The sequence below is a fragment of the Platalea leucorodia genome (assembly GCF_965183815.1).
Source record: "Platalea leucorodia genome assembly, chromosome: 15".
Lineage (NCBI taxonomy): Eukaryota > Metazoa > Chordata > Aves > Pelecaniformes > Threskiornithidae > Platalea > Platalea leucorodia.
This window is the reverse complement of record NC_138837.1, coordinates 5,745,662-5,760,352: the sequence shown is the minus strand read 5'-3', so window position 1 is coordinate 5,760,352 and position 14,691 is coordinate 5,745,662. Positions and strand designations below refer to the sequence as shown.

The following is a 14,691-nucleotide window of genomic DNA, read 5'->3' as shown; positions in this document are numbered from 1 at the left end:
ACGGGGACGCACAGCTTTTGGGGTGTTCCTGCGCCCTCGGCGGCGGTCGGTGGCAGGCCGAGGGCCGCGCTGGGGCTCTGGCCCGGCCCGGGCGGCCCGGGCGGTGGCGGGGCCCTCACGGCCGCCATGGCGGGCCGGGCCGCGGCCCGGTCGCCACACGCTGACGTTGCCATAGCGACAAGAGGGCGCTCTTCCCTTTCCCCGCCCTCACGGCGCTGCGTGCGTCTGACGCCACATCCGGCGCCGCGGGATGGCTCCCCCCGCCCCCGGCGCGCTGAGGCGGGGGGGCCGCCATCTTCTCAGGGCCGGGGGGTCCCGGTGCCGCCGCCTCCCCCGGGGCACGGTGGGGCTGGTGGTCCTGCGGCCCCTCCTCGCCTCCGTAAGGCTCAAGCGGGCTGGGCCGAGGGCTGATGGCGGGGTTAGTGGCGCCGCTGCCCCCCCTCCGAGGCTCAAGGGAGAGGGGTACGAGGCCTGGTGGGGGGTGGCTGGTGGCCCCACTGCTCCCATAAGCCTCGAGGGGAAGGTGGGAGGCCTGGTGACGGGTTAGTGGTCCTATGCCGCCCCAAAAAATGCTCAAGGGGGGGTACAGGGCTGGATATGGGGTGGCTGGTGGGTCCTGTTGACCCCATAAGCCTCAAGGGTGAGGCCTGGGTGTGGTGTCAGTGGTCCTGCTGCCCCCATAGCACTCAAAAGGTGGAACAAGGCCTGCTGGGGGGGTTAGTGGTCCTGCTACCCCCTCATAAGGCTCACAGAAGGGGATGCAAAGCCTGGTAGAGGGCTTGATGGTTCCTTGAGGAGGTGTATGAGGTCTTGGGGGGGGGGGGCAGGTAGTGCTGCAGTCCTGCCCCAGGGGTCAAGGCCTGCCTGTGCTGCAGGGAGAAGCAGGGTCCTCTCCGTCAGGTTGTTCTTTGGGGTCTCAGGGCCTGCGAGGCGATGGCAGAGTGCAGGTGATGTTGTCCCAAGGCAGGTGGGGCAGCGGTGTGCTGTCCCCAGTGCCAGCGAAGAGCACAGCTTTACAAGGGGCTTCTTACAAACGCCTGTTTCACAAGGCAGCGCGCAGCTGAACAGCGCTCGTGTTTTGTAGGTAGTGAGAAATAAGGACGGTGGCACCGCACTTGATGTTGGTGATGTGCTGGCATCTTGCTTTGTTCTCCCCTGATCAAAGCCATCCGCGTGGATTTATTCCAGTAACACTCAGTCGTATTGAGGTGAGGAGAGAGAGCACTGATTCTCTACTATTTTCTGACCTAGCTTTTAGCAGTTCTGCCTAGAGGAGTTAAGAGTTCAGTCCTGCTTCCTGCAGCGCTCCCCCTAGGCTGCGCTAGAGCCCTGCAGCACCTACACCCCTGCTCCGACAACCAGCTTTTTAAGACAGAGGATGTTTGCGGGTTCTGCCCCCTGCCCCCCCGCCAAGAAATATGCTCAGTTTGCAAGGAAATTACTTTTTTTTTTTTTTTTTTTTTTTTTTTTTTAAAGCTACCTGAGCAGCCTGGTGCCTGAGCATGTGGTTTGCCAATCACTAGCATCAGAATTTGGGCTGGGAGGTTTGCTTAGCGCAAAGCAGAATATAGGCTCGAATTAAGCTGTTGTGTGAATTAAGCAGAACCAGTGTAAGAATGAGCAAAGTTTCTGGCTTACTATTAATGACAGAGAACCATATGCATGTAGAAGCAGGGCAGGTGAAGAGTTTAGTGTGTTAGTTTAGTAACTTCATTTTTACAGTTACTCCTGTAGATACAGCAGAAAACACATAAATGTGGAAAGCAAGAGAACTTTGGAAGATCAGTGACCATGAGCTGACTGTAGCAGAAGTAGCGGTGTATGCTTTCTGTCAAATGATCTTCAGCTAGCGTTGAGCAAAAGGGTGACTGCTGCTCTTCTCTCTTTGCTCTCGGAGGTTTGACAGACCTTTGACAGGATGTTGGGATTTCTGAAGAACCCAGTTGTGGTTACTGCGGAGATAAATATGAACCTCGTGGCATTGACTGTGATGGGATTAATAAGCCGTCTTTGGGGACTTTCCTATCCACGGGCTGTAGTGTGAGTAGAATAGTTTATTTTCTACTTGAATGACACAGACTTTTGTTTTTTAAATGTTTGTGAGTAAGAATGCAGGAGCGGAGAGCAGAGCTTGCCCGATGTCAGCCTTTGTAAATAGTGTTTCCCTAATAGAAACTCCTGAGGGGAAGGCAAGGGGGCAAAGCCACCACGCTTCATTGTATTCTTAGCCTTTTGCCAGCAAATTAGTCTTTCCTTCCCTAGTATCCCCATAGCCTGCAGGATACTTCCAGTTAGACTTGACATGTTTCTGCCTCTTGTGTTTCAGTTTTGATGAAGTTTATTATGGCCAATTTGTTTCCCTCTACATGAAGAGGATCTTCTTCGTGGATGACAGTGGCCCACCTTTTGGCCATATGCTGCTAGCTTTGGGAGGTAGGGCATCTCCTGAAACTGGGAAGTGTCTATTGCCTCTTGCTGTGGAAGAGAGAAGTGCTGGTTAGAAATGAGTTGTCAGATCCTGTTACTGGGGAAAACCTGAGAGATTCTGATTCAGGATTTCCCTTATTTAGTATTGTTAGGGGGCTATAGCATAAGTACTGGGGAGGTGACGGAGCCATGTGTCCATTACCTCATTGTTATCCAATCCTTTGGATAAAGAGAGAGGTAAGATGAGAACTGCTAGTGACTAGAAACAGTAAGCAGACTTTCAGGCCTGGGTTCCTTTCTGTAGCTGAGATACGCACAACATAAAAGTGTCTGTATGGGAAGGAGAGATTAAATATACACATAACTTTGTCACCGAGAATCTGTTGTTCCCAATTAAAATTCTTCGTGCCTCTGCACGTTATCAAGGACTGCTGCAGGCAAAACAGTATGAAAGAGGACCCGTTTGGGAAAGAGGGCTTTAATGTGTGGAAAAGCTATGTGTTTAGGAAATGGTTCCAGGACCAATTTAGCACCAGATTTTATACTTGTTTTGAGACTGGAAATTCTGAACTGTTGCTTATGTTGTAGGTTACTTAGGAGGATTTGATGGAAACTTCTTATGGAACAGGATTGGAGCTGGTAAGAGCTGATTTTAACTGTCTCATTCTTCTGAGAAAATAAGCAGTATTTCAGCAGCTGACAGATTCCTTGTGCCTAACTAGTGGAAATGATGCTTTATCTGAAACCGTCACTTCTCCTCTTAAGTAAGACTTCTGCAGGTCTCTAACAGAAGTTTAAGGCATTATGATTCCATAGCACAGATTTTTTAAATTAGTTAAAACAGTCCAACAAGATGGACAATAAATTACTAAGAGTAGGAGTTAGATTCAACAACTTCTTGTAGTCATAAGGAATTCTGTATTGATCCGTCTTCTCTGGAATTAATAGTTTCTGAGTTTGTGCACCACTGTTGCCTCCTGTTTCAGAATATAGCATGAATGTTCCTGTTCGGTCCTTGCGACTCCTGCCAGCACTGGCTGGTGCTCTCTGTGTGCCTTTAGCCTACCAGATTTTGGTAGAACTGCAATTTTCCCACTGTGCTGCACTTGGAGCTGCTCTTCTGATTCTCCTAGGTAAGATTATTCCCCTGGGCCCCATTCTTCATGCAGGGGGAGAAGGGTCCCTTTTCCCCTTGTGAATTTTTAAGGCACATAAAAGGCTGGAGTAGCATCTCCCCACAGAATGCTAACAACACGTCGGAGCCCACTTTCGGCCCTGGCCTGTATCAGTCTCCGGTCCCCTCAGTCCTTACAGCTCTGCAGCAGGCTGCCATTCTAGGCTGAGGCTTTATACAAATTCATTTCATTATTAAGCAAAGTGGGCAGCCTTAATAGCCTCACAGAAAATCATGTTTCTTGTATCCAAGGAGGCCCGTACTCTCTTCCTCAGAGGTTTACAGGATGAGTTACAACACACTGGTTTTTAACAGCAGGGTGACCCTAGTTACAGTCAGAGCTCATCAAATTTCTTCATCTGCAGCAAACTGCAGCAAACCAGTCTGTGTCCTTAGCACCATGATTTGACACTGTTCTGGTGCGTAGAACTCAGTTGTTTTTTTTTCTCTGAGGGTCTGCCGGCAGCTGCCTGAAAGGGAAAGAGCCTCTCCACAGCCCTTTAGCAGTCTGATAAGAGAAACCTCTCCTTGCTACCAGCTGCTCTGATTCTGGCTCAGGGAATCCTGCACAAAGCAGCTCGTTGCAGCTCCCTTTCTTGAAGATTTGTCATCATGCTCATTGCCTGCTGCGCTCACTGCCTTGACTCTCTTTGCCTCGAGAAGCACTTCTCGGGATTTCCCAGCATTGATTTCCTTTGCCTTTGCAGGCAAGCACAGCACCTTTATCTGCCTCCTGCCAGACTTTACTACTTGCCCCCCTCTTTGTCCTTGGAGACAGTTATGGCCATGTACTTTGCCCCTGCTGGAAGGTTTTTGTCCCTTTAAACCCAACACCTCCCTATTACAGCCAGTAAGTTTTTAAATGAATTGGCTGCCCTTAAAGGGGCAGGTCCTTCTGCTGGATAATGATGTGATTGTCTGAGGTAGCACTTGCCTATGGATAAATTTCTCTAATTTTGTGTCTGTCTCTCTTTTCCAACAGAGAACTCTTTGATCACTCAGTCAAGGTTCATGCTCCTGGAATCAATATTGATTTTTTTTATCCTACTTGCAGTTTTGTCCTACCTGAAATTCTACAATTTGCAAAGGCACAGGTAAAGCTGGATTGTCTGCCATCCTTTTGGATGTTCTTGTGGTGACTCTTTTTTTGTCACAGACTGTGTGTTTTTTTCTGTAAGTCAGTTCATCCTTCTGCAGCTCACCTCATCTGTCTGTAAAATCCAATGCTTTGACAAAGTTTTCTCTTCTGAGCAGTGTTAAAGACTGTTTTAACTGGTAGCAAGGTTGTCTTTTTTATTTTACAATAAAAATAAAATCCCTTTGGAGCGGTCCTTTGCCCACCCAGATTTTTTATTGTCCTTCTGTGCACAGAAACACTGATGATAACAGGTTGCTTAACGCTCCTTTGTTACTGTTTACAGGCACTGAATTTAGAGATCTTTGTCGCTTTTCTTGTGACTTCACATGTTCTCTGATCCTTGCAGAGGATAAAGTAATCTTTCGTAAAGTAAAATTATCTTTAAACTGAGCCCAGCAAGTGATTTAATACATTTCTTTTATCTGTAGTGTTAGAAGGCAGGTAGCGTTCAGTTTTGCTTTCCAGGATAGAGAGAAGTACATTTCACAACACTCTGTACGTCAGGGCTGAGAGTTGGTGGCATGGGAGGTTCAGAATGAGATGTCTCTGAGTAGAATAAGGAATACTGGAGTCGTGCAAGTTTTTTTCAAGTTAAATTACCTGAATTCAGGACCCTAAGAAGGTGCCCAGCATAACATCCTTTCCTTTGTCCTTTTATTTAAGTTCCTTCTCTGGAAGCTGGTGGTTTTGGCTTCTGTTGACTGGAGTAGCTTGTTCTTGTGCAGTTGGGTAAGTGATGACGTCTTTCTTACTTTTAGAAAGCTGACTTTCCTGCCTGCCATCCAAGGTATCAGTGGGGCTTTGGATTTTGAAGACCGGTTCTTGGTGCTATTCTGAGCAGACATCTCCATGACTTTTTAGTGAGTTAGATCGTTTCTATAGAGAGGATGTCGGTTCACAGTGGGCAATACCAGGCATTAGAGGGTACTGTCCAGGGAAGAACAAAATGCATTTCTCAGAGATGGCTTTATGTTATAAATTGGCATCAGCATTTCACTCCTCCCTCCTAGTTGCCTCAAGCTTCAGTAAGTCTGAATTTAGGGACTCTATGCTTTGTGATCTGCCACCAGGTTCTCTGTCACTGCAGTTATTTAATGTATTTATATATTTAATGTAATGTTGTGAGGTTATGCAGGGAAAAGATTAGAAAGGCGAAGGCCCAGCTAGAACTTAAACTGGCCACCGCTGTTAAAGATAACAAAGAATGTTTTTACAAATATATCAGCGACAAAAGGAGGGCCAGGGAGAATCTCCATCCTTTGTTGGATGCGGAGGGAAACATGAGGTACTTAATGCCTTCTTTGCCTCAGTCTTTAATAGTCAGACTGGTCATCCACAGGGTTTTCAGGCCCCTGAGCTGGGAGATGGAGATAGGATGCAGAGTGAAGCCCCAGTTTTCGAAGAGGTGGCAGCTCCTCCACCTGGATGCTCACAAGTCCGTGGGGCCAGAAGGGATCCACCCGAGGGTACTAGAGGAGCTTGCCAAGCCACTCTCCATCATTTATCAGCAGTCCTGGTCAAGCGGGGAGGTCCCAGATGACTGGAAGTTAGCAAATGTGACACAAGAAGGGTCGGAAGGAGGATCCGGGGAAGTACAGGCCCGTCAGCCTGACCTCGATGCCGGGGAAGGTCATGGAACAGATCATCTTGAGTGCCATTATGTGGCATGTGCAGGACAACCCGGGGATCAGGCTTAGCCAGCATGGGTTTATGAAAGGGAGGTCCTGCTTCACTAACCTGATCTCCTTCTATGACAAGGTAATTGTGTAGTTTTTAACCGTGTTCATTTTTTTTTTGCGCTTTCTTCTCAGAGTGAAATACATGGGCCTGTTTACCTATATGCTGCTCTTGGCCATCGCAGGACTCCACTTCTGGCACATGATAGGAGACCAGAACTTGTCAAATGTAGGTAGCACAACATGCAAAATATATTATGTGTAACTGTTCAGTACAGGAGCCAGCCAGCTCTGCAAACCTGCAGATAACAATGCTGTCTGTAGCTGGGTTTTGTACTAAAAATCCTTGTCATAGTCTGCAAACTCTTGTGTCATAGAACAGTTTCCCAGCTCAGTTGCTGGAAAAGATGGAGTTAAATTTAAGATAAGCATGTGTGCGCGGCTGGCTTTTCTGCTCTTATCCATGTCTTGGTGATTTGTGGCTCAAAACCTATAGTGTTTCACATACCTCCTGCTGGCGCCAGTTCATATCCTCGGAGGAAGTTATCCAGCTGTCCACGAAGTTAGAGCCGAATGAGGGTGGTTGCGGAAACTTAAAAAAGACAAACAAAACAAGCCAAGTGCACTGGTATTTTTAATATTTTTAGTATCTGGAGCACGATACCATTGAGTTCTCCATGTTCTTCTAGGTTTCCTTGATGTGCCATTTTCTAGCTAGGGGACTGGCCCTCATCATCATCCCAGTGGCAATGTACCTGTCCTTCTTCTATGTTCACTTGACTTTGCTGTATCGCTCTGGGCCTCATGACCAGATTATGACAAGTGCTTTCCAAGCCAGCTTAGAGGTAAAGGAAGCATCGTTATGAAACTGATTTATTAGGGGAGAAGAGGAGGAAATCTGTCTTGTGTTCACTATTAAAAGAAAGGTGTGCATTCTTGTTCCTTTGGTCCTGCATATTTGTTCCTTTTATGTCATTTAGCTACTTTGCTGCTGTAGTACTGCTTTAAGATGAAGCAATAGTGACTGAAATCCTAATAACGGATGAAAAGCTTTTCCCAGTGAACCAAGAACAATATGTTCACTCTTCTGCTGAAGATTTGTCCCTTCCTGCAGGAAACTCCACAGAAGCGGATACAGTACTGAGCTCTTAAGTGATGACGTTGTATACTACAGGATGATAGTATGATTTTCTGTAGAAGAGTGCTTAGCCTGTCTTTTAGAACAGCATGGCTTTAGGGATATTCCCTAAGACCCTGTAGCCTTTCAGGCATTGCTGTACTTAGTCTGTTGCAAGACTTGATTTTTGTAGATAGATAGAACCAAAAGAGAAGGCATTGTGCTAAGATACTGCTATGACTAGTGACTCTTAATAGAATTTAAACAGTGTCTGGGTTCTTTCTTCTTTCCACTTATCCTATCATTATGCTTCTTAGGGCGGGCTGGCTCGAATCACTCAGGGTCAGCCCTTAGAGGTGGCCTACGGCTCTCAGATTACCCTGCGGAATGTGTTGGGCAAGCCCATGCAGTGTTGGCTCCATTCGCACACAAATACTTACCCCATCAGGTGAGGAATCTGGTTGGGTGGGTATTGTTAGGGTGAAAGTATGCTCTGGTCCTTCACCTGCCAGCCCAAGTATCTCAGTTTGGGTTCTGGCAATCTCTTCACTAATCCTTCAGAGCACACTGCAGATGCGCAGATTCTCTGTGCTCTGTAGGAATTCAGCCAGTGATCTGGTGCTGGTTTGTATTGCTGTGACTCTGTTGAGCTCAGAAATGTACTGTTACACACTTGTGGGGTTTTTTTTAACCTTCTGTACAGGTATGAGAATGGCCGAGGTAGTTCCCATCAACAGCAGGTGACCTGCTATCCCTTCAAGGATGTGAACAACTGGTGGATTGTCAAAGATCCTGGAATGTGAGTATGCAAGAGATTTAAATGCCAATTTAATGCGTAGCTTCTATATGCTTCCAAAACCTAACCAGGGCATAGCTTGGATTGGACATAACTATTCTCTGCTTATGGGCGTAGAGGCCATGTGTGATCCTGAGCAAGTAATTTCAGCTGCAGAGTTGGTAAGGGCAGCTGTTTGCACAGTCCTCCTCAATATGGTAAAAGCATTATTGAGGACTCCGAAATTCTGTCTGAACTGCTTCTGCCAGAACGTGGGCTGTGCTCTGCGCAAGGGGAACTTTAAAGACTCATGAGACTGGTGGGAACTCTGCAGGTGCTTTGCATGAAAGGGAAGTTCTGCTTTTTGAAGTGTGTGAGCCATGGCATTAGAGTGCCTTGATGAGTTTTATGAAACTTGAATGGGTCTCAGAAGAGAGTAGAAATCACTTTTGCAGAATGAGTATTTCTTTGTATTTAAAGTGTGGGATGAGCTGTAGAATCTGCCACATGGGGAGAGGGATTCCAGGTGGGTGCCTGTGCCTGAGAGGCCTGGTTCGTGCTGAAGTGTTTTTCCATTGTAACTGTCAGTGAGGAGCAGGACTCTTTGTTCTTGTAGTTTTGCCAATAAAAGCCCTTGTGTGATCATTTCATACTGATCAAAAAGTTGCTTTTGTAGGCTTCTTATGTTGCTCTGGGAACTGTATAAACAGTCCTACCAGAAGGACTGTGTGCCACTATAAATCATATCCACATTGGGAAGGTTTGTCCATAGTGCAGACCTTTCAAGCAGGGACTCTACCAGAACCACAGAAACCCGGTATCTTCTTAAAATTCTTCAAACTTAAGACTCCTACGAGCCCCGGAGGATATGAAGTCCTTCTATAGAACAGTAAAACAGAGGCAGCATTTAGGTGAACTGCAGCGTTCTCCCTTGCCAAAGGGGGGGACCTGTCCAGAAACAAGATGAGAGTTTGGTCTTCATGGTGGAGATAGCCATTGATCTCTCTTATAATTCTGCCAAAAGTGACATCAGTTGTAGTAAGAACACCTGTCAGATGTCACTGGAGCACTTACTCATTTCACAGAAGCCACCAAACAGCTGCGTGGTGGGAATAATCTGAATTCGCTCCTGACTGACCTAGATTCAGATCACTGACCTAATGGCTGGGGTATCGATATCCCATTACTGATCCTCTGAGTCATTCTGCCCTTAACTCACCTTTGGCTCGATGAGCTTTGTTTCTATTCTGATACAATCTATAGATTGCTTGAATTTCTCATCTTAACTGCCCAAGTGTCTGTCCCTGCCTACAGCTTCTTGACCTAACAGTTTGGTCATGACAAGGTTGCATTATATAGAAAACAGAATGTAACCACTTCCTCTTGGCTGTCACTCCACCAGGCAGCAGCTGGTGGTGAGTAACCCACCCCGTCCCGTCAGGCACGGACACATCGTGCAGCTGGTCCACGGCATCACGACTCGGTACCTCAACACGTAAGTCCTTTCCTCATCCTCTGCTCTGCCGAGCCTGCTGCCTCATTCTGCTTTGTTGTCTCAGAATAACTGTTGAGGGGTTGATTCAGATGTGCTATAAACTGCCTGTTATTCATGGATTCTTAAAAGGGTGGGACTAGGAGGGACCTCACATCGTTAGTTATATAAGCCATCCCTGTGGCCCAGAGAAAGGACGCTGTTTATTTTTTGCAGTTAACTTGGCAGTAGGATTTGATACTAACCACAGACTGTTCAGTGGCTTCTAGCTGTTTCTGTCTTCTCTACTAGTGGCCTTTAGAGGGGCTAGTGGTGGTTTCACCCATGTTCACAATTCCATGATAGTTCTGCAGAGTCCTAAATACATAGTCCCCTTGATGAGCCTTCATCCTTGCCCCTTCACTGCTTCTGCTCCAGGCAGGTGCAGATATTTAGTATTTTGTGTGACTGTTAACCCAAAGTCATCTACAAGCTCCACTGATTTTGATGGCATACTCCTGCATGAAGGTTGTGCTCTGAAAGTTAGGAAGATGTGTTGGAGCTTCCTGCAGCATGAAATTGCCTCCTCACTGCTTCCCAAAGGGTGTCTGCGTGTACTTGAATATCACTCAGATTAGGAAGGGGGTTGTTCTGACCTTGGGTTTTTGCTATGTCGCTTCCAAACCTAATTTGTTCATTATTGGAAACCCCAGTGAACAGCATCTCTGTTTGTCACAATCAGAGCTTGTTTTTCAGCCTGGCATAACGTGCATCTGTAATGGCTTCCTCTGAGCCTGTTCCTGGCAGCTCTTGGTAGTGGGGAGTGTTCTCTTTCACAATAAACAGTGCAATCTGCCTAAGTGAGTTACTTGGTTTTGCGTTATTACTGAATCTGGTCTAAGCCAATTCAGTATGGGTTTTGCTTTTTATATTAATTTAGGAAAGGTGTTGGAGGATCTTACTTTACTTGTCTTCTAGGCATGATGTTGCTGCCCCTCTTAGCCCTCACTCCCAAGAAGTTTCCTGCTATATTGATTATAACATCTCCATGCCAGCACAGAACCTCTGGAGAGTGGTGAGCAGTCAAAGGGAAGGGAGGAGCTCATCATGTTCCAGCAGAAACAGCTGAGGCAACATGATGATCAAAAGACATCTTTCTGTTGCAGGAAATTGTAAATCGGGAGTCTGACACAGATGTGTGGAAGACGATTCTGTCAGAAGTGAGGTTTGTTCATGTGAACACCTCTGCAGTGCTCAAGGCAAGTGGATTTATATTTATTTGCCTATAGCTTTTCCTCCATGGAGCTTTCGTTATCTCATAAACTACTAATCTCTCTGCTCCAAAATGCCTAAACCACTAAAACAAATGACCAAGGAAACATTAAACTTCTGCAATGTGATAAAAGGGCAGCGTGTGTTTCAGGTAGTCATACTCATACCTCATTCCTTTTCAGCCTGCAGAGCTGTCCTGCTTCTCAGGAGGTTGTGACCACTGTTCACAACTGGGCCTTAGATACTGTCTCAGAAATCGATGCTGAGTCTGTGTAGTATGACACACAGCAGCTGGAATAGTTACGGATCTCTTCACGGAGTTTGTCAGAATGACTGACTTTATGGCTCTAGCATTTGTTGAGACAGTATTGCGTGGTGACTCTTCACATACTTTCTAGCAGTCCCTTGCTGTGATCCACTGCTCAGGCAGGGCCTAGGAACTTCCAGCCTGAAGTTCAAATTGGCAGGAGTGTATGTTTACAGTCATCTTTCACTTTCAGCTCAGTGGAGCATCTTTACCCGAGTGGGGATACCGGCAGCTGGAGGTGGTTGGAGAGAAGCTGTCGAAAGGCTACCACCAGAGCATGCTGTGGAATGTGGAAGAGCACAGATATGGGAAAAGTACGTCTCAGCCATGTTCTTGAAGCAGATTTCTGTGACTGTCTGTGTGTGTTCAGCAGGCTCTGGCTCTACCATGATGTCAGAATCCTTACAAATCCCCTTAGAGCACTCTTGTAGTCGGACTATGTATTGGAGAAGGACTCCCAGGAGTCTGAGGAGCCGGGGGTATATCATCTGTGCCCTCTTCCCTTTCTAGCTTTCTACCTGTTATGTGGTTATCTCTGAGCTATGCTGTTTCCTTCCAGGCCAAGAGCAAAAAGAGAGAGAAGTGGAACTCCACTCTCCCACGCAGATGGACATAAGTAAAAACCTCAGCTTCATGGCAAAGTTCACAGAATTGCAGGTGAGTGTCTCTCGTACTCCCTTCATCTTTGCTTCTGCTGCAGAGCGGGAACCTGGGCATTTCTGCAAACTCTGAGCCTGAGGACTCATTGTTTATTCCTTGCTGATAGAGTAGTTTGGCTTCCTTGCTGAAAAAAAGTATTTCTGAATGCACTTAGAAGGGCATTGGAGAACTGTGCAACTATGCTATTCAGTAACGAATACCCAAGTAAGTGATTGTGTAAAAAAAGGAAGGGGAGGAAGATCAGTTGGGCACCCAGAAGCTGTCTGAAACTGAACTGTAACGTGTTGTATATGCAATCAGTGGTGTTGAGACCCCCTACTAACATTGCAGAAATTCACTAAGGAAAGTGCATTATATAACAAAATAAACCCATTATATTGATTGGTATTCAGTATGAGATAGGCAAAAATCTTTCTCCACTCCCAGGTTAAGAACTTGCCATCTTACATCTGGAGCTGTTCACCCATGCCTGCTCATTGTTCCAAGTCTGAAAGCCTTCTGTTTACTTTTTTCCCTAGTGGAAAATACTCACATTAAAAAATGAAGACACAGAACATAAGTACAGCTCCTCTGCTCTTGACTGGATCACAATGGACACAAATATCGCCTACTGGCTCCACCCGACCTCTGGTGTAAGTACAAGAGGTAGAAGTAAACGTGAACCTGGTGAAGAAAGCAGACTTCAGGTCAGGTGTGAGCTCCATGAGTGTGGGTGAGAGCAGGGCTGCAGTTCCAGCCAAGGAGCTGCTCCAGGATGGACTCTTCCTCTATTAAGAATATATTTTTCCCTGAGGGTTGGGAGTGTTTTTTTTAGCATGTGATACAGCTTTGACAATAGTTGGTTTTAATTAAATTATGTCGTCTTGCACATTTTTTTGGGTAAAGGAAAACTGCAGTTTAATATATTTCCATTTTTGATTCCATTTAGAAGATGAGTTCATCTCCAATAGCATCTTTTAAATGCCTTACTTTACAAAAGAGTCTTAAAGCAGCAAAGTTTATCAACTGGCTTTGTTCCAGGAAAGATCAGGTTACTAGCCAAGCACATTCTGACATTTAATTTAACAAGTATAAGTAGTATGTAAACTTACCTAAAAGAACTGCAGCATGCTCCTGCTTCTGGCTTAGACCATCTTCTGTTCTTCAGGCCCAGATCCACCTCCTTGGGAACGTTGTCATCTGGGCTTCAGCTAACGTTGCTGCCCTGGTCTACACGTGTCTGTCCCTGTGGTACTTGATACGACGAAGGAGAAAGATGTACGACATTCCCGAAGGTCTGATTCCATTGTGGGTGTCTGCGTCGAGGTTGGGGGGTTGTCTCTTGTTGTGCTACGCTTTAATGGATCCAAAGCCACATTTTTTTGCAACTATGTGCTTGGCTATGCTAGCACTTTTCCTGCCCTCCAACCCTGAAATTTTTATTTGGGACACACAAACATCTAGAGTAGCCCACAGAGAGACCGATTACGGTCATCACAATGTGCCCATCACCTCATGAGACAATATAGTAGCCAGCATAATATTTATTTGAATCATTCCCTGGATGTAAGAAATCACCAGGCATTAGATTTGGATTCTACTGAGCCCTTTTGTGATGACTTAAAAGAGGTGGGTGCTGGCTGTGTGGGGAGGGGTTTATTTTAGATGTTCCTTCCAGCAGAGGTACCATCTCCTCTGTGTGGCCGGGCAGTTTACGCCTTTCTGGCAGTACATTTTGTTGTCATGCCGTGAAGCTGCCTCACGTTGGCTGTAATCGGCCTTGATGGGTACTTCATAAAAGTGTGACAAAATTTAACCATTTCCCTCCGTTGAGTGTGGGCAAGTTAAAGGTCATATTAGCACAAACCCTAGAGAGTGGGGGGAAAAAAAAACCAAACCGTGCAAGGAGGCAACCTCTTGGAGACCTTAGGTTTCCAGGGTCCATGCTTTGAGATCTCTCCTGTCTCCTGCAGGTGCATGGCAGCTGTGGGTGTCAGCCGGGGGGATCTGTGTTGGAGGCTGGGCTGTGAATTACCTGCCCTTCTTCCTGATGGAGAAAACACTTTTCCTGTACCACTACCTGCCTGCCCTCACATTCCAGATTCTTCTGATTCCCATCGTATTACAGCATCTCAGCGATCACCTCTGCAGGTACTTAACAGATGATAGACAAGTGATGCAGTTCTTCTCTCCAGGGTTGTCACCTTGGCCAGCTGCTGCAGGGAAAGCAGTGATTTTTTTCCAGCAGTGGCCATACTTTGGCATTTAGAGAAGATAGGCCATTTGTAGGTCTTCCTTTTGGTTGAAGTGTTTAGCCAGCCTTGATGTAACTTGACTGCTCTTTCCCTCTCTCATCCCAGATCCCTGCTTCTCAAGAGCATGTTCAGTGCCTTGATCGTAGCCTGGTTCTCCTCCGTTTACCTTGTCTATTGCACATTCAGCCCCGTGACCTATGGGGAGCCCTCGCTGTCTGTTACCGAACTCAAGGACTTGCGCTGGAAGGACAGCTGGAACATCCTTATCCGCAAACAGTAACAATTACACTCTTGTTACAGGCAAAAGGGAACGCCTTTTATGCAAAGCCAAGAATTTATTGTTAGTATAATTGAAATCTTAACAGTCTGATCAAATAACTGATAGTAGTCCAGATTAATTACAGAAAAAGAAAATAAAAGAATACTGTTACAAAAAAAAA

General features: G+C 46.2%; 1 protein-coding gene and 1 long non-coding RNA gene across 2 annotated transcripts; one reads left to right on the top strand and one right to left on the bottom strand.

Moving 5' to 3' along the window:
* Positions 1 to 252: 252 nt before the first annotated feature.
* On the top strand, positions 253 to 14,640 carry POMT1 (protein O-mannosyltransferase 1). Its single transcript, XM_082327237.1, has 21 exons — positions 253 to 462; positions 1,085 to 1,208; positions 1,898 to 2,040; positions 2,327 to 2,433; positions 3,016 to 3,066; positions 3,414 to 3,560; positions 4,584 to 4,695; positions 5,403 to 5,468; positions 6,551 to 6,644; positions 7,105 to 7,260; positions 7,850 to 7,980; positions 8,236 to 8,331; positions 9,710 to 9,802; positions 10,757 to 10,853; positions 10,945 to 11,028; positions 11,518 to 11,671; positions 11,917 to 12,014; positions 12,536 to 12,649; positions 13,165 to 13,291; positions 13,970 to 14,147; positions 14,357 to 14,640. Exons 3-21 carry the CDS (start codon positions 1,919 to 1,921, stop codon positions 14,529 to 14,531), a joined length of 2,202 nt encoding a protein of 733 aa, XP_082183363.1. The 5' UTR covers positions 253 to 462; positions 1,085 to 1,208; positions 1,898 to 1,918; the 3' UTR covers positions 14,532 to 14,640.
* On the bottom strand, positions 10,944 to 13,196 carry LOC309597635. The gene is made up of 4 exons (XR_014229812.1): positions 13,109 to 13,196; positions 12,550 to 12,680; positions 11,545 to 11,637; positions 10,944 to 11,031 (listed from the first exon to the last, which is right to left on the bottom strand). It is a non-coding gene; the product is annotated as an uncharacterized lncRNA (long non-coding RNA).
* Positions 14,641 to 14,691: the final 51 nt, after the last annotated feature.

Excerpts from the sequence above, each read along its gene's own strand:
- POMT1 (XM_082327237.1), top strand. The coding sequence starts at position 1,919 with ATGTTGGGATTTCTGAAGAACCCAGTTGTGGTTACTGCGGAGATAAAT. Across the intron at positions 3,067-3,413 it reads ATGGAACAGGATTGGAGCTG|AATATAGCATGAATGTTCCT; the intron begins GTAAGAGCTGAT and ends CTCCTGTTTCAG. Across the intron at positions 7,981-8,235 it reads ACAAATACTTACCCCATCAG|GTATGAGAATGGCCGAGGTA; the intron begins GTGAGGAATCTG and ends CCTTCTGTACAG.